The sequence below is a fragment of the Propithecus coquereli genome, unplaced genomic scaffold (assembly GCF_000956105.1).
Source record: "Propithecus coquereli isolate 6110/MARCELLA unplaced genomic scaffold, Pcoq_1.0 Scaffold137, whole genome shotgun sequence".
Classification (NCBI taxonomy): Eukaryota; Metazoa; Chordata; class Mammalia; order Primates; family Indriidae; genus Propithecus; species Propithecus coquereli.
In genome coordinates this window covers 4,764,984-4,784,054 of record NW_012137969.1, presented here as the reverse complement: position 1 = coordinate 4,784,054, position 19,071 = coordinate 4,764,984, and the positions used below count along the sequence as shown (strand labels likewise).

The 19,071-nt window shown below is 43.2% G+C and overlaps 1 protein-coding gene across 1 annotated transcript in view; it reads left to right on the top strand.

Moving 5' to 3' along the window:
* The window catches only part of SDK1 (sidekick cell adhesion molecule 1), a 595,735-nt gene that overhangs the window by 324,386 nt on the left and 252,278 nt on the right, over positions 1-19,071 (top strand). Inside the window, exons 6-7 of the mRNA XM_012638907.1 lie at positions 16,469-16,580; positions 17,262-17,452. Of these exons, the coding sequence (XP_012494361.1) occupies positions 16,469-16,580; positions 17,262-17,452 (303 nt within the window). The remainder of the gene's footprint in view (positions 1-16,468; positions 16,581-17,261; positions 17,453-19,071) is intronic.

The following is a 19,071-nucleotide window of genomic DNA, read 5'->3' as shown; positions in this document are numbered from 1 at the left end:
TTTAGGCACTTACTGTTTGCCAGGTGCTCTGATCCATACAGGGGTTCACAAGTATTATGTGCCTTCAAGGAGTTTAGAAGGAACGGGGCTGAAAGAGATGGACTCTTGTCTTACTCTCCCCAGAAACAGAGTATGTGAGCTCAACAAAGATGGAGTGCAGTAGTACTGAGAGGTGATCCCAGGAAGTATGGGCAAAGGAGTGTGCAAAGGAAAGGTGCCAGTAAGAGTTCATGAGTAAGCCCATCACTGTGGTGAGCAGGTGGGCCTCAGACCCCCAGAAGACCTCAGGGAGACTGTACAGAAGCCACCCTAATGCGAGTGAAGTGGCATCTCTGTGTTGCTTACCCAGGGGGGAGAAAGCTTAGGTATTTATTCATCAACTTCCCTCTTGTGTTGATTGAGAACAACTTTCAGGGAACATTCTGTTCTGTCTATCTGCCTCACCTTTGTAGGCCAACCATACCCCTGGCCAGAGAATGGTTTGGAATTGGCAAGTATTTGCAGGTGAATGGTGAGTGTCAGGGACTGTGGGCCGGGCACAGGCAGCACCTGCTAGAGAGCCATATTAGAAAGGTATAAAAAGTACACTGCATAGCTTACACCAAAATGTACAAAAATGAATTCAAAATGGATCAAAGTCCTATTAATAAATATAAGACCTAGAACTGTAAAACTTATAAGAAAACGAGAAAAGTGTTAGGACGTTGGATTTGGCAATGATTTCTTGGATGTGACACCAGAAACACAGGCAACAAAAGAAAAAATAAAACTTTTCCACATCAAAGGACACTATTAACAGAGGTTGAAAAGGAAACCCATGGAATGGGAGAAAAATTTTGCAAATCATGTATTTGATAAAGGATTAATATCCAAAACATATGAAGAATTTTTACAACTGAACAACAACAAACCTAATTTAAAAATGGGCAAAGAGCTTGAATAGACATTTCTTCAAAGAAGATATACAAATGGCTAATAAGCATATGAAAAGATGCTCAACATCACTAATCATTAGGGAAATGCAAATTAAGGCCACAATGAGATACCATTTCATACCCGTTAGGATGACTATTATTAAAAACAGAAAACAAAACAAAACAAAGACAGGAAATAAAAGGTGTTGGCTAAGATGCGGAGAAATTGGAACACTTATGCATTGCTTGTGGGAATGTACAATGAGGTAGCCACTATGAAAAACAGTATGATGGTTCCTCAAAAAATTAAACATCAAATTACTAAATGATCTGATAATTCCACTTCTCGGTATATACCCAAAAGCACTAAAAGCAGAAACTTGAATAGATATTTGTATACCTATGTTCATAACAGCATTATTCATAATAGCTAAAAGGTGGAAGCAACCCAGGTATTCATTGACAGATGAATGGATAAACAAAATTTGGTCTAGCGATGCAATGGAATATTATTCAGCCTGAAAAAGGAAGGACATTCTGACACATGCTACAACGTGGATGAACCTTGAGGACATTGTGCTAAGTGAAATAAGCCAGACATAAAGGGACAAATATTGTGTCATATCTTTTATATGAGGTCCCTAAAGTAGTTGAATTCATAGAGACAGAAAGTAGAATGGTCGGTGCCAGGGGTTGGGGGAGGAAGAAATGGGGAGTGAGTGTTTAATGGGGACAGAGTTCCAGTTTGGGAAGATAAAAACGTTCTGAAGCTAGATGGTAGTGATGGTTGCACGACAGTGTGAACGTGCTTAATGCCACTGAACTGTTCACTTAAAAATGGTTAAGATGGTAAATTTCATGTTATGTGTATTTAACCCCAATTTAAAAAAAAGAAGTGTACCATAGTACAAAGAGGGAAGACCACTTTAACTGAGGGCACTGGAAAGCCTCCATGGAGCAGGGACGTGTTCTCTGGGCCTTGCTGGATGGGTAGGATGTCAGGAGGCGGCAGGGAAGTGGGGAGGAAGTAGGAATGGAGAACATTGTTACAAGTGGGGACACTTGGGTCAGGGAAGGCAAAGGTGGGGTGTCCCAGAGAAGGCCGCATGTTCAGGTGCAACTGAAGCTCGGAATATTGGAAGTCAGAAGAAGACCCTGTAAAAGGGCAGCCCTGATGGCCTGGCCATGGTCACCTTGTACCCGTGCAATGACTGAGGCCTCAAGAGCAGGGTGGTTCTAAGTGCGACTGCGCTCGGGATTGGAAGACAAAACCGCTCAGCTGTATCACATTTGGCCGTGCAGAGTTCACAGACCCAGAAAGGAGAGACTTGTCCCAAGGACTTTACTCTGGGTCCACTCAATAGTTATTTGCTGAGCCCCTGCTGCACGTCAGGCCCTGTTCCAGGCCCCAGGAATGCCTGTGCTCACGGTCTTATGATAGATCCGAGCAGAATGAATGCTATCGCTCCTTCAGGTGGATTTGAGAACCAAGGCAAAACCAAGGCAGGGAGGGGGGCCTTGTCACAGAGCCACCCAGCCTGCAGGGGGACAGTGTGGCTTGTGGTCTTGCCGCTCTTCCTAAACAGTGGGTTTAAAATGAAAATGATGGTCTTATCTTATGGACATTAAAAAAAAACTCAAAAGTCGGTTTTGACCCCTCTGTTCCAGTTTATTAAATGCAGTGGTGTGCATCCTACAGATCTAAGAATATTTGGCATTTGGACTAACAACCTCAATGTTTCCTGTCTCTCATTTCAACTTTGAAAAGAACTTTCTGCCAGGGAGCTCCTGCAGTGGGGGTGGAGGAGGCCCAAGCCTTCAAAGGCCCCTGCCAGGCCCCTGCAGTTTCCCATTGTCCTTGCTAATAGCCTCAGATGGCATCAATTGCCCTGGTGGGCTTGGGCTCCACGCCCAGATTTGCATGCTTGGCAGAATTATTCAAGGACATTTCTTACTGCAGCTCAGAGTGATCTGTTATTGTACCTAGTTACATTATCAGTAATTTTAGAACTCCATTTGGAAAATTGACCTAATCTCGTGAAAAATACCCTCTTACTCCTTTGTCCACCCAAACTGTGTATAGTCCCAGTCTTTCTATTGGTTGTAGTTCTTCTACTATGAAATGGCAGATTATGCATTTATATGTTTACATAAAAAGCAGGTTCTCAGCTGTTGTCTTTTGAATCAGATATTTGGATCACTCTAGTGTCCAATCATGCTGTTCCTAAATCCACACTCCTATTTATGGTTTGTCAATTTGTGCTCATCCTGAACATACACACATAAGCCAACTGTAGAGTTATCTTTTATCACCTTCATTTTTCTCTGCCCAGCAAAAAGCCAATGAAAATACATCCTTTGTTACCTTCCATTCATTTCCAAATGTGCAAGTTTTCAAATGTTATAAATGGGAAGAAAAGAAACTGCTGGATTGTTTGTCAAACTATCATATTATTTATTGTCTTTTGTCAATAGAAAAGTCCAGAAGTGTATTGAGATAAAAATGGAAGTACATGTGAAGATAAAATTGTAAAAGGGATATACTGCTGTATTTCCTCCTATTTTTTTCTTTCCCTCCTACTGTTGAACAGTAAACAGGAGGAATCTAGTCAGCCATGTACACTGGTCTCTAGGGAACAGCTAGAGCTTTCCGAATTGGGTTTGTCCACAATAGCGCCCGACCCCTCCCAGCACACCTCAATTCCACCTCCCTGCGCCGTCACAGTGCCTTTGTGATTTGTGATTGGTTCTGGCTGATGAATTATTAATATAAAGGAGACAGCCTTTAAAAGAATAGATGTTTTCTTCACACACAAATTATTAACCCAGAAATTTATAAACCACCCCCACCTTTTCAGGAGCTGAGTGAGTATAAATTTAAAAGCGAATTTAGGGAAAGTAAAAGGTGGGAGGAACTTTCTATTTAGTGAACATGATATTTTCCTACTAGGAGAGTTTATTTAAGTTTTCACAATAAAGTGGGTCTCAAAATTGCCCCAGTTCTGCCTCTAGAAACTTGACTCTGGAGTGCTAGGGAATGACCTGGGTCTGTCTGATGCCTGAACTGTGTACATTTTAATGAAAAAAAATTTCTATGGGTTCTTGGAAATATATATTTACATCTAAGTCTTAAAAAATATGTACGCTGGGGGTTCAGAGTTCTAGTGTGAACTGTCAAGATGGCAGCTCACCTTGGTGCAAGAGATCAGACACTTCTGTTTCTTTGAGATGCTTTTGCAGTGAGGAAAGCACTTAATCCCTTTGCCAGGCCATTTTAATAATGCAGAGAAAGATGACAGACTTCAAGTGGTTACAAAGGCAACTGATAAACAGAAAAATCCACCTGATTTTCTTTAAGTGAAATGTCTTGAAGCTCTTTTCACCCAACCCCCAAAAGAGTAGCAGTGCACGTTGCTATGCATGGGGGAAGGTTGAGATCCAGGCAAGACTGACCAATTGTTGGTCTCATTGTCATAAAGCAGGTTGAGAATGGCCAGAGCCAGCCCGTCCGCAGAAACTAACCTACAGAACTGAACACAGTAGTGACTCAAGTTCCATAATGTTCTAAATGTGTTTTGTGGTACGGTGAAACACTTCCTGGCGAAGGTCAGGACTTTTACTTATACATAGCTCTGCATTCCTTAGCAATCGTCCTACACAGTAAACTCAGATTCATTTTTCAAACATTGATGGCCTGGCCAACATAGCAAGATCTGTCTCTACAAAAAATTTTTAAAAATTAGCCAGATGTGGTGGTGCATGGCTGTAGTCCCAGCTACTTGAGGGGGTGAGGGGTGGCGGCTGAGACGGGAGGATTGCTTGAGCCCATGAGTTCAAGGCTGCAGTGAACTATGATTGTGCCACTGCACTCCAGCCTGGGTGACAGAGCAAGACTTCATCTCAAATCTTTTTTTTTTTTTTTTTTGAGCAGAAGTAGGTTTGATCTTACATGAGGGAATTCCTGTCCATTAGGAATACATAATTGCCTCTTTCCTTAGCTTTCATAACATCTTTCTCTTCCTTCTACCACTTCTCTGGCTACTCATCCACACTGTCCTTAGTGGATGTCTTTCACCCGCCGTTTACATCAGTGCTCCCTGGGCTTCTCTCAGAGGCCTGGCTCCCATCTGCATTCATCCTGCTCTTGTGGCATGTTCTCCTTTTTGCCTACTTTGTCACCACATATGTGCTCCCTGACCCTGTGCCCCTGGTGGCCCCTTCTCCTCCCTCCCGATGCGCCAACACCACCACCCCCAGTCCCGGTCTGTCTTCTGAGTGTCCACTTGTAGTGAGCTGCTGCACCACCCACCTGACCACTCAGGCCAGAGCCTGGAGAGAAGCTGGTAGCTGATGCTGCCTCTGGTCCTCTCACCCCTCCCTCTTACCTCCAGTCGGGCTCTCAATCTCACCCTTCCTCTTTGTTCATGCTCCTTGGGACACCCTTAACTCACCAGGCTTCAGTACCTTGTCCCCAAGCCCTGTGGTGGGCTTTGGCTCCAGTCTCCCCACTGCAGTTTGTTCTCACACACTGTAGACAATGTGCAACCTGATCTTTACTTTCCTCCTTAAAGCCCTCCAGTGACTCTCCATTCCTTGCTGGATAAAGTCCAAACTCCTCAGCTAGACCACCCACTGCCAACCTCCTCAGTGGCCAGCTGTAGCCACCCCCAGACCCTCATTGCGTCTCAGCCATCAAGAACTACTTGCATTTTCTTCTGTTCCTGAACTGCCTTTCCTCCCCTCATCTGCCGGGGAAGATCCATCCTCTTCCCTGCTCAAACCTTTCCTAATTTCCCTAGAAGAAGTGATATTAGCACCCCATCCACCATACCCTGCCTCACCCTTCCCCTTCACCTCTCATAGCTCCCTCGACAACATGTTTGTACTTGCTCTGTTCACGTGGCTGCCTTCCTCTGCTAAACCCAGACCTCTAGATGATGCAGACCTCACCCAGCTAAACTTTGTGTCCCCAGTACTAGTGTAGGGCCTGCCACCAGGCATTCCAAATAAAGGGCAGCTGTTACTGTCATTACCATCCTACAGCAATAATGCTCTGATAATGATAAGAATGTGTTATATATGGACAAGCTTAATTCTTCTTTCAGCAAGTGCTTATAGAAGGGCTGTTGTAGGCTGGGCACTTTGCTAAGTTCAAAGATGACAACATGTATGTCCCTCCTATTTCAGAAGATGGGCAGGTCTGTCAACAGAGAATACTGCTACAGTGAGATGACAGCAGTGTCCAAGGAGCCATGGTACCTGCGGCACTGGCTGGAGAGTGATCCCTTCTTGTTCTTTCCAGATAACCAGTGGGCAAAATTTTAACACATTTTTTGTAACTATTATCTCATCTGGACAACACAATCAATAAATATTATTAATGAATGTTGAAAAAAGATTCAAAATAAGCCAAAGAACTTATTGCTCAACACAGAGCTTTTAAAATAAGATCTTTTCTCTTGGTTTGTTTTCAATCTTATTTTCTCTTTTGTTTCTATACATTTTAGAACAATTGTTTTGGAGCAGGAAGATTTTGAGGTTTGAAATGGTCCTGTAGACCTCCTTACGTGTTTGCTTTTTGATGGGATCTGTTAGGTTTGTGCCAGGTGGGAACCCGAAAAGTATGTATAGGACAGAATGCAGTTAATGCAAAACTTAGGCTTGTAAAACAATAGCCCCAAGAGTCTGAAGAGCCCCTGGAGGTTATAAATCTAACAGACAGCTGCAGCTGGCATTCCTATCCCCCCTGATAAGGACAAGGCTATCCCCCACCCTTATCTCTGCAGGTGTTCCTCACTCCCCCCTCACAAAAAAAAACCCTCTATACAACCCAAGGCTTTCCCCTCCCTCCTGGTGAAAGCTCTTTTGGCCTCCACCCATCTGTACCCAGGTGCTCAAAATAAACACCATTTTGCTATACTAAGGCTTCATGTGTCTCCCTCTCGGTTCTAGACCTAACAGGATCCTACTTTTTACAAAAATAAAAACCCTATAGATACAGATGCACTAGAAAATGGAAACCTGAAATTCTGTTTAATCCTAGAATTTGTGGCACGTGTGCTGCAGTTTGTCTTGTAATAAGCTACCTCTCGTTGGATACATCTACTTGTATTGCTCATTTTGCATGTGTTCAAATGAAAGTTATACATGAGTTTTGTGTCTTGCGACAAATATGACTTAGCATCTTTTGGGAAGCATTTGACCTTGTCTTCTGGCGTGGCACAGGGAGAAGCCTGGCAGTGCATAGGTGATGACCCCCGGCCTTGTCCCTGCCCCAGCCGCTTCATATATCTCCCAAGGGTGTCTTCCAGGAGCACACAGCTATGAGTCAGGACATTCAAGATAGTGGTTTTAACAGAGAAAACCAAAACATGGGATTTGTTTTCTCAGATGTTCTAAAAATTCCCACTTTTTTAGGGCATAAACTTTTCCTGAAGAAAGAAGGCTGTGTTTTTTAATGAGGCGTTGAGATCTTTGTAACAAGTGTCCAGGGAAATGTGACTGTGCTTAGAGCCCCAAGTGCGGGCCCCTCCCTCTGAGCTGTGGGCAGGGCTGCCAACCTCCTGCAAGGTTTAGGCGCAGCGTTCTTCTGCACATACCTGGGAGCAGAGCAGCTGGTGGGCCAAGCACCTTCAGGCCATCATGAGGAGGACATCACTGGCAGGAGAGATGGAGGAAACCTTGGCCCAGAGCAGGGAGTGAGTATTTTGATACTTTATGATAATAATATTGATACCCACTAAGTTCGGGCAGCGCTTCCTATTTGTCAGTCACTAACTGATAAGCATCATCTGTACGTGCATGCATATGGAGATACCCACATATATTGTTGTATTTATTTGTTTGTTTATTTGTTTGAGATAAGGTCTGCTCTCTTGCCTAGGCTGGAGTGCAGTGGAGTCGTCATAGCTCACAGCAACCTCAAACTCCTGGGCTGAAGCTATCCTCCTGCCTCAGCTTCCTGAGTAGCTGGGACTACAGGCACGCACTGCCATGCTCAGCCTATTATTTTATTTTGTTGTTTTATTTTATTTTATTAGAGATAGGGGTCTCGCTATGTTGTACAGGCTAGTCTTGAACTCCTGGCCTGAAAAGATCCTCCTGCCTTGGCCTCTCAAAGTGCTAGGATATGGGTGTGAGCCAGCAACCCAAGCCCATTATTGTTTTTTAATGGCCCTGTGAGGTGGGTATCCTTTTACAAATGAGGCTCAGAGAAGTTAAATAACTTGCCCCCAAACAATCAGGAGCCATGAATATTTCCAGGTTCTCTGGATTCTAACCTCAGTTCTCTTCATAATATGCCTCTCAGCTGTAGGGCACATGGGAACTTCAGCTGGGATCATTGCGGGGAGGAGGAGACACCTGGAATGGGAAGGACCACGGGCTGGAGTGGGGGCAGGGATCTGTGTGCAGGACCTGGCCATACTCTATACTACCTTGTCCAGGGGCCAGCTTGGACCTGGTTGGGAAGAAAGGTTTCGTAGTCAAGGCTCAGCAGGTCATCAGGTCAGCGCTGTGTGCTGGCAGGACAGGGCTGGCTTCCTCATGGAGAGGTTCAAGTGAGAAGGGAACTCAGGCAGTTCTGCAGAGTTGGGACCAGAGCAGGGCTGGGGTGGGAGGAGCTGAACTGTAGTTTGGAAGCCATTAGCAGACAAAGCAAGTTACATACCTGCTTCAGGCCTCAGGGACAACTGCAAACTCTGCCCAGGGGAAAGGGGAAGCTCCATCCTGTAGAGACCAGGAAGAGGGTGTCCAGAAACTACATGGTGAATTCCTTTTGGGATCTGGTATGCAGCACTGGAGAAAGGGTCCAGTAGGGAAGGACAATACCCATTGAGGACTCTGGGCACAGCCCAGCATGGGCATGATGCCCCTGGTGCCTGCAGGGGAGTGCTGGCTGGACTTGCCCACTGGCCATCCTGCTTTGCACCAAGGAGAGCCCTCTCGGACCAGCCAGGGCAGGAACGGGAACCCAGGCTAGGGAGAAACTGCCCACCACCTCCTCCCAGGAGGTGGGCAGCTTTCTTAGGAGGCATTTCTGGGACCACAGGGGGCAGAGAGGGGAAAGGCCGAGTGTGGAGGCCACCCACCCCGGGTCGCTGCTGGTCCTGTGATGAGTCATATCTCGCATTTAACACCTTCCAAACCAAATCCCAGCTTTACCCCCACAGTCTCCTTCCTTTCCTTCCCCCAGATTTTCCCATCTCAGAAAGGCAACTTCCCTCTCCTGAATCCAGATCTGCAGCCATCCTTATAGCCAATCCATCAGCAAATTCTGCGACTCTGCCTTTGACAGTGTCCTAAACCTAGATAACACTGCCCCCGCCCCCTCCCTGACATCCCTGTGTCTTGCATGGGCTCTCGCAGTCACCTGGCCAGCCTCCCTGAGTCCTCCTTTGCCCACCACAGTTAATTCCCCACAATCTCCAGAGCTTGGCGCTTTTAAAATAGGGCATGTCATATCACTCCTGCCCCAAACCTTCCCCTCCCCATTTAGAAGACAGCAGCCCACCAGGCCCTACCTGAGCCTATCCCTCCCCACGTCAGCCGCCCGCCCCCTTCATTGTCTGTTCTAGCACAACAAGCACGTCCTGCATCCAGGTCTCTGCTGTCTTTGCCTGGAATGCCCTGTGCCCAGGTACCCCCATGGCGGGGTTTATTTCCTCCCTTCCTTCTAGGTCTTGGACTGCCACCTCCCCACGCTCCTTGTTGTGTCTCCGTGACTTGCCTTTTATCACATGCTGGCTCTCCCACCTAAAACCTGTGCTTGATTGCAATGAAATGGGCTGTTTTCCATTTATCCTACTTTATCTTCACTAATTCCACAGCTTAGCAGTTCAGGTTAACTTTGAACTTTTTTTTTTTATGTTTCAGAGACTTGATATTCTTTAAATGTACTTTTTAATTAAATGTGACCTAGACAACTTCTCCCTACTCTGCCTCTTTCACTGAGAAAAGAGGTTCATGTGGGGGAAATCGACTAGGATTAGCTTCCATTTCCCTCTGCTCTGAGTTCTTTATTCCTGTAACTACAAAGAGGCTTCGTCTAAAGTATTTGCCTTTCTGCCTCTGAAGCTACCTGGTGCCCATTTGTTGCTGACTTCTGCAGAAATACGCTTTTGATTCAGTGTCTTCACCTCCAACCACCTAAAACCAGCCTGGGAAATGTTCAGTTGTGAAAGCTACCGTAAAGTCGCAATTAGGGAAATGCTTGGGGGAAGGAGTGTTCTAGTTAATTTAATTTTTGGTTAACTGAGCAGAACCAAAGTTTTTATTAGGAGGAGGCAGCATTATGTGAAAGAAAGATTATAAACTTTGGATGAAGACATTTCTTGAGTTAAAACCTTTCTCTATCATCTGAAGCCATGTTACTTTTGGCCTCAATTGTCTCATCTATACAAGGGGGATAATGATAGCTATCATATTGGGTTGTTGTTAGATTAAGTGGGTAAACCATTTAGCAAAATGTTTAGTGACTATACAGGACCTTGGTAAAATAGAATTCCCTTCCCTCTTTTCATTTTGTTTTCATTGTTCTTGGAAATAATTCTTGATACATGGTATATGGCATTTAAAAAATGTTTTAATGTAGAACGTGAAGGAGAGGGTAATTGTAGTGGTGGTGGTACTAGTGGTGGCTCGTTTTGTAGAATATGATAAATTAATCATTGAGTATTTGTTCAATGTTTATTATACATCAGATAAATAAGGGAATAACAGAAATAAAGAGGTTGTTATATTCTTTTAAAAGTGCTTACATATTCTTCTTTGCATCTTTCTTTTATAAATTAAATATGGAAAAAATTTCGACAGAAAAGTCATCATAGCAGGTTAAAAAATGGCAGACAAAGCATATCCATTTACTTTCTCTTGCTTAAAAACCCACTAAATAGCAGTAAGGAAAAAGAGACATAGGTCCCTGATGTCAAAAAGAAAGGGAGAGGAGCCCTTACCAAATGAGGGATAAAAACAAACGTCTGGAAAGCAGGTCTCCGTTAGAGGAATTCTGACCCTCAGGGGAGGAGGGCTCAGTCTTTCCCATGGAGGGGCTAGCTACGGCGGAGAGCTGAAAGAGCGGGATCCAGTGGTAGTTTGCACATGGAGCAGTCTGCTTCCTACCCCCACCACTGTGAGCAGAATACTCAGAAGCTAAAATAAATAGATAGGTAGACACACAAACAGGTAAGGATTCCTCTCCACTGACAATGAATGGTCCTGGAGAAAAGACCTCTGCACTCTGGCATTTAGGTTTTCTTCAGAGTAATAGTGAGTTTCCCACCTGATTGAAGTGAAGTTGTCAGTTGACATCTCCCAGTTCATTCTTAAGTATAAAAGGACCCTAAAGGGTCATTTGAAGAAAGCCTCTACTGTGAAAGACATATCGAATTAACAAATACGGAGAAAAAAAGATGCCAGAGGAAACAAATAAAACAGAACTTGAAAAAGTATTTATACCTTTGAAGGGATTTGGAAGTGTATTTCATCAATAAAACAAGAACAGGATGCTATAAAAAATGAACAATCGGGGAAAAAATGCTCTTGGGAATTACAATATAGTTGCTGAAGTAAAAATTCAAAACACCAATTAGAAGATAAAGTTGAGGAACTCATTCCAAAATTTAAAAAGGGAAAATACTGGAAAAAGGTGAGAAACATATTAAATCAATACAGAGTCCTAAAATGAGAGCCCTAGAAAGAGAGAACAGAGAAAACAGAGTATAGAAAATTATGAAGGAACTGATGGGGGCATCTCCAGAGTGGAAGGACCCATCAGGTACCTACCACAGAGCACAAAAGTCCCCACACATAGGCACATTGTATAATAGTATTAAATACATCAGCAGTCCCCAACCTTTTTGGCACCAGGGACTAGTTTCGTGGAAGACAATTTTTTCATGGACTGGGGAGGGGATGATTCAAGCGCATTATATTTATCGTGCAGTCAGACCTCTCTGCTAATGATAATCTGCATTTGCAGCCACTCCCCAGCACTAGCATCACCGCCTCAGCTCCACCTCAGATTATCAGGCATTAGATTCTCATAAGGAGCCACAGCCTAGCCCCCCATGTGCCTGGTTTACAGTAGAGTTTGCGCTCCTATGAGGATCTAATACTGCCGCAGATCTGTCAGGAGACAGAGCTTATGCAGTGATGTGAGCGATGGGGAGTGGCTGTAAATACAGATGAAGCTTCCTTGGCTTGCCTGCCTTTCACCTCCTGCTGTGTGGCCCACTTTTTAATAGGCCACAGATGGGTACTGGTCTGAGGCCCAGGGGTTGGGGACCACAGAAATACATGAAGAATATCCCCAAAATTCAGAGAGAGAACAAGCAAACAAACAATATTACCTACAAATAGAATCAGACTTATCAGACTTCCCCCTGTAACATTAGATACTAGAAGACAGTGGAGCAGTGTCTTCAAAATTCCAAGGTGAGTTTCTACTTGGAGTTTTCTGCCCAAGCAACCAACTACATGTGAAAGCAGAATAAAATCATTCTTTCCATCATTCAAGAACTTCGCAAATTTACCTTTTCCACATTCATTCTTCTTAGTGAGTTATTCAAGGTTGCTGCAGCAAAATGAGGACATAAGCCAAGAAAAGGGAGACAGTGAGGTCCAGGGAACAGTGGATAGGACCCAAGAATGCAGGGGAGGGCAGGCTGGGAGGATTAGTCCACATTGAACAGGGAACTCAGCAGATTGCTTGCACATGGACTAAAGAGAACAGTACAAAAGGCTTAAAATGAAATGCAACAATTGCCCCTAATCTCATGCCAAAGGCATTCTCATCTCAATTTAGCCCTTTATTCTAGTATTTAACTCCATGTGTTAATTATATGTATCTGTTGCTATTTCTTGGTCGCCAGTTTTAGACATTATCCATTGACTTCCTGCAATGATGGATGAACTTCCAGTTCACTTACACCACTTCACACATCCTTCTCCGTACAATTAAAACAGTATTTTTAGTTCCTTTGTTCCTCACCTTTGTAACTTTAAGATACACACACACACACACACACCCCTTTGTTCCTTGTGCTGCTGGAAACAGCTGTCTGTTGTGTGATGGGAAGCCACCCTTCCCTTCAGTTCTCTTCTGCTCTTCCACTTAGCCCTGTCTTCTGTTGTTTTACATTATCAAGATTAATAACATTTACATTCTGTTTCATAGTCACAATTACAGCTTCCATTTTGGACTATAGATTCATTCCAAAGTTGAAATAAATATACAATGTTTATATTTTATTTACTATGTAAAGATTATTACCTGCACATCTAGGTAGTATTTACAATGATTATATTTCTCTCTTCTATAGATTTTTTTTGGTTTCCTGGGATTTCTAATTTCCTTTCCTTTTTAAAAAATGTATATATTTAAATTACAATTACAAAGGTAAATAACAGAAGAATGAAAAATCCTTTTTGAGGGAATGTATGAAATGGTGTAAGTGAGCTAAAAGTTCATGTATCATAGCAGAAAGTTCATAGATAATATCTAAGATTGGAAAATCAAGAAATAGCAACAGATGCATATAATTTAAAGACAAGGAGTTAAAAACTAAGATAAAGCATTAAAAGATTTAGAGGAGATTGCTTTGTGTGGGGAGGGTGTGGTTTCATTTCATTTTAAGCCTTTTTGTACTGTTCTTTTTAATTTATGTGCATATATGAATTTGGTTAAAATTTAAAAACAATTTTTAAAAGAAGAAAGTACACCAGAATTTTGTACTGTGATGAGAACTATCCTTGCTATTGGGATATCTGGATTCTGATCACTTATGTAAAATTTTACTGAGATGTTTTTGCACAATTTCAATGGAAAATGCATGGGCTTTGCAATCAGAAGACATACATACCTTGATCTTGCTGTGGCGGTTTCCATTAAGTCAAATTCACCTTACCGGTGACCCTGTGTGTATATTACCATTACTCTTTTAAGGCACTATTACATTTTATTCTACATCTCTTCCCCTTTCTACTTCTCCAACAAGTATCCTGTGGCATTTATGTGTTTGTCATTAGAAAGAACAAAGGAGTTGGGGTCAGAAGGTCAGGTTAGAGAGCAGACTATTCGCTAACCCTGAACTGAGCAAGTCACTCAGCTTGTCCTTCGGACTCTGTTGGGTGAGGGTACACTGAAATAGCGTATTCGTGTGTGCTTATTGTTCTTTATGAGTCAGAACTAAGGACTGGTTCCTCTTTCTACCCTGTAGCTGACACCCGCGATGGAGTGGTGCATGGGGCACCTGCTCTGCTTGCCCCTGAGCGGCTGTGCACTCGGCCTCAGGGCTTCTCTGGCTCCTGCACAATCCCTTGGGGTCAGCCTGGAGCCAACGCTCACCAGCTTGGAGAGGAGGGGACTCAGTGGCCTGAGGACTGTCCTCCCCAGATGTCCCCCCTAGTGCTGAGCATGGGCTTCCTTTCTGCCACCATGGCTGAGCAGTGATTAATGCCAAATTAGCACCTTGCTCAGTGACCTTTCAGCATTTGCTGCTGCTCTCCTTCACTTCTCATAACTATTTGCAAATATTAGCTTCTCAGGTCGTTTCTCCTCATCAGCGACTTTCACAGATGACAGGCAGGTCGTTAATCTGATTGGCATTCAGTTTATGTCCTTTGCCCCATCATGACTGTGTCTGTACTCTGGCATCTCCTCAGAAATCTAATAACCAGCCGAACAATCTCTACAGTATTATAAAGAGAGAGTGTCAGCAGGAAGGTGTGCAGGGGAGCCCTGGAAGGCTGCTGACTTCAGAGCTAGAGCGTTTGGGGAAGGTGAGGGCTGCCTCTCGGCTCTCCAGGGGACCCAAGGAGAAGTGACAATCAGTCTCACATCATGTAATCAATGTATAGGATTTAAAAAATTAAGTTGTTGGCACTGCCTTGCATCAAGCTGTTTTTTTTTTTTTTCTTTTTAAATTCACATGCACCTTTAATACAAAAATCACATAGTGCTTAGGCAGTGAAAGGCAGAAGACAGAGCTGTGGGAAATCAGTGTTGATAAGAGGCCAATCCTCTCTTTCGTGTTCTCTCAATGGCCCCAACCCCACCACCAGCCAGGCAGGCTAGAACCTTTCCTGTGCCAGGGTCCCCTCAGCTGCTCACAGTGGCGCTGGTCTCTTCAGCATGAAGTACAGATGAAGCATTTTGCATTTGCTGTTGTTTAAATTTATTTTTATTTCCAGTCTCTTACATTTCCACCCTTTATTGAAATCTCTATTCTAGAAATGTTTGATCACTCTTCAGTTTCCCTGAATAAACAGTAGTAAAGTGTACTGTGGATAGTTTAATTTTGATGTTACATGTATTTTAGAGAAAAGTGGCAAAAATATGTCATATTTTTTCCCCTTGTCACCAGAAGTGTGAGCTAAATTATTTATAGTTTGATATTCAATAAAAGAAAAGGGAGATAGATTCAGGATATTTACTTTTCAGAAAAGAAAAAGGATTGAAACTGCAGTCACAGAACGGAGGACTTTGTTAACTGAATGTATTTGCTCTAGGGAATCACATTTGGGCCCTAGCAAGAAAGCCAGCCACTTTCTAATGACACCTGTGCCTAGCAGAGTGCCTGACATTGAAATATTTGTGGACTGGAACAAATTTGAAAATAGCCGTAGACTAGGAAACTCAATAAAGCAAAGTCTTAAATCAATAAAGATAAATAAATAAAGCCAGGAAGCATTTTGAAAAATGCTCAACAGCTTAAAGCTCCTTAGCCACACAATGTACCAAGCAGTAACATAATGTTCTCAGTTACTGTGCGTTCTAGATACAGCCTGTGGATTCTCACAGAGGAGACTGACTGTGCTCAGACCCCACTCGTATGGTCTGATGAAGGCCAGTAGCAGTGACCACACCCCAGGGTTCCTCATAGGGAGTTCGGGTAGAGTCATGAGATTCTGGGTTTCCCATCGGTGCGGCTTGACAATGTCCTTTGTTTGTCATGTTCCAGTCATGCCGTCTTCTACACGGTAGAAGAATCCATGGTTTTGCTTTCTGAGGTTTCAGTTACCCAGGGTCACATGGTCTGGGAGTAGATGTGCACAGTACAATAAGGTATTTGAGAGAGACAGAGAAAGGCAGAGAGACCACATTCACATATCTTTTATTATAGTATGTTGTTATAATTATTCTATTTTATTACTAGTCATTGTTGTTAATCTCGTAACTGTGCCTAATTTATAAATTAAACTTGATCATAGCTATGTTTGTATAGGGAAATTCGTAGCTCAGACGCTCCTCAGCTTATGATGGGTCCGCGTTCCAATAAACCCATCTTAAGTTGAAAATGGCTCAAGTTGAATACACACTATCATAGCCCCATCGTAAGTTGAGGGTCATACTAAATGTATATTGCTTTTGCACCATCATAATGAAAAATTGTAAGTTGAACCATCATAAGTTGGAGACATCTTGTGTATATAGGGATTGGTACTATCTTTAGTTTCAGGTATCCACTGGGGGTCTTGGAAAATACCCCTTGGGGATGAGGAGGTACTTCTGTACTTAGAAGAGTTCCATGAACATTTTTGTTTTCTCTGCCCAGGAGATATTGGAGCACCTGAAACTGTGGCTCCCACGATTGTGGTTCCCCCAGGCAACAGGAGTGTGGTAGCTGGGTCCAGTGAGATCACCTTGGAATGCATAGCCAGTGCCAGGTATGAGTCGCATTCCTTGCATGGAAATACTAATAAATACTACCTGTGACAAGACAATGACAGAAACAGATAATGGCACATGTGGTTCAACCTTCTAGCAACAGTGGTCTTGTTGGTCCAGCTGGCTATGAACAAGATGCCTGGCAAAACAGGGAACTGGGTGTGATAGCTTCCCCAAGGCTTCCACTGCGACAGGGCGGTGCTTTCCGTGTAGCCATGGGCAGTGGTAGGTGGCCTGGGAGAGGAGAGGATTTGAGGCCACCAAGTAGCAGAGGGAAGCATCCATTGCTCCTTTCCTCTGTGGTCCTGAGTGTTCTGTGCCTAGTTAGTGGCTGCTCTAGAAACAAGTTCGGATGATCACACCTTCCATGAAACTGTGTCCCCTAGTAGTATTTATTTTAAACATTCTTTTCCTGAGCAAATGGAATCATTAGCACTGATGGTCCATTGCTACTGCAATTAGCTATCCTTGCTCAATAGCCCTTGAGCAGAATGTATCGTTGACACGTGCTGTAAGGGAGTAGAGTTGTATCTGGATTGATTTTTAAGTGTCCATTGCTCAGCTCGCCGCGGTTCCTGGTAGAATTAGCTGTGTCAAGCTTGTGCTGAATGCCTGAAGTTGTTATTATCGCCATCTACATGGCTCACAATTACCGTCACCAGTGCCCTTTGTTCTCACAGGCCCGTGGAGGAGCTGAGTGTGAGCTGGAAGAGAAACGGGGTGAGAATCACCAGCGGCCTGCACAGCTTCGGGAGACGCCTCACCATTAGCAACCCGACGTCTGCGGACACCGGGGCGTACGTCTGCGAGGCAGTGCTGAGAGGGAGCACTTTCGAGCCTGCTCGAGCAAGAGCCTTTCTTTCCATCATAGGTAACGCTCAAACCAGCAAATACTGTTGTCAGCATCCTCAGATAGTGTCCCCACACTGACACTTCCATGGAAACCAAATAGTAACACCTATATTGCACCGGCTTTATTTTTAACTCAGCAAATGGAGGTGAGGTGGAGTTTATCTTCCAAATTCATCCTATTCTTCTTTTCCAAGAATATAAATCCATTAAATCCAAAGTGTTGCTGTTCTGAATACTTCTGGTCATCATAAAGCTTGGGAAATAGAGTGGTGAAATTCTCGTCATACCTGTCACCTTCCAATGCTGGCTCCTGTGCTTCACTGGAACTCTCCCTTGACTGTTACAATCAGTGTTCAGAAAGTATTCTATTATTGTTTTTATTTTTTTGACCCAAAAGAAAATTTAAAACTGTTGAATGTTGCCTTTGTTAAACTAAAAAGTGAGAGCAGAGATGCTTCCTAAAAATGGGCAAAATATTATTCCTGAACCGAGGAGAAAGAGGAGATAAAATTAAGTACATGTGAGTTGCCAAGCTCTAAGTGCTGGAAAATATCAGTGTTTAGGAAGTGCACATTGCTCAGCAGCTAAAGAAATCCTAAATGTATTATCAGATTATGATAAGATTACATTAAGTTGTGAGGCAAGCGCCTTTATTTCTCTCATTTTCCTGGCTACCATCATACGTTTATTCTTCCTAAGTGGCTGTGATTACTACTGTAGCGACCTGTCTTCCTAGACGGGTCTGGTAGCCGCTGCTGGTAAGAAAGTGCCTCATTTGTTGACTCCAGGAAGGAGAATCTCTACTTTGTCTCTCCTCTTTGGGAACAGGGGGAACTGAGACTATGAAAGATCAAAGAAGAAGAAAACCTTCAGAAAGCAATTGTTCCTTAAGTAATATATTTTGCAGTTTGCCACTTTGCAAAATAAGAAAAAAACAAAAGCTTGTACTTTCCTATGAAATTGGCAAGAGAATCAAGGAATACTATATAAAAGGTGTAGTTTGCCTCGATCATGCCACATTCCTGTAAATTATTAGGAAAATGGCTTTGTGCCCCGAATATGACTGCTAAATACAATGCAGTGCACACCTGTCAGTCCCTCTGAAAGAAGCATAAGAGCTTTAAAGGTATCAGGGAAAGCAGGATCCGAGTCACAAATCATTGCGGATTCTACACTAGGGATCTGAGCCGGCTCTTTTGCTGCCTTTCTCATCCGTGCTTTCGCTATAGATGTAAATATCACATCCCATTCTCTGCAAAGACTTTTTCATCAAGGTTGATCTATAGCTATATGAGCACAGCACATTATAGATTGAACCAAAATTAAAATTTGTGATGTGTAAATCTCTAGTAGACAAGACTATATTGTGTTAAAATATTTTAGGGTAATTTAAACAAGAGAAGAAATTTATCTCTCTGTAAACTAGAATGTTCGTTTCAATTATAATTCCTTTTTTAAAATATTTAAATCTATCATATGAACTTTGGTTTTGCATTTATATCTGAATTCCAAAGCAGATCGTTTTTGAGTTCTCCAGAGTTAGCATCTCTCTGTGTTCTGACTTTTAAAGGTGCACCAACACACTTCCCTTCTTTATGATGTTGATTTAAATCCCCTTTATTCATAAGAATTTGCTGT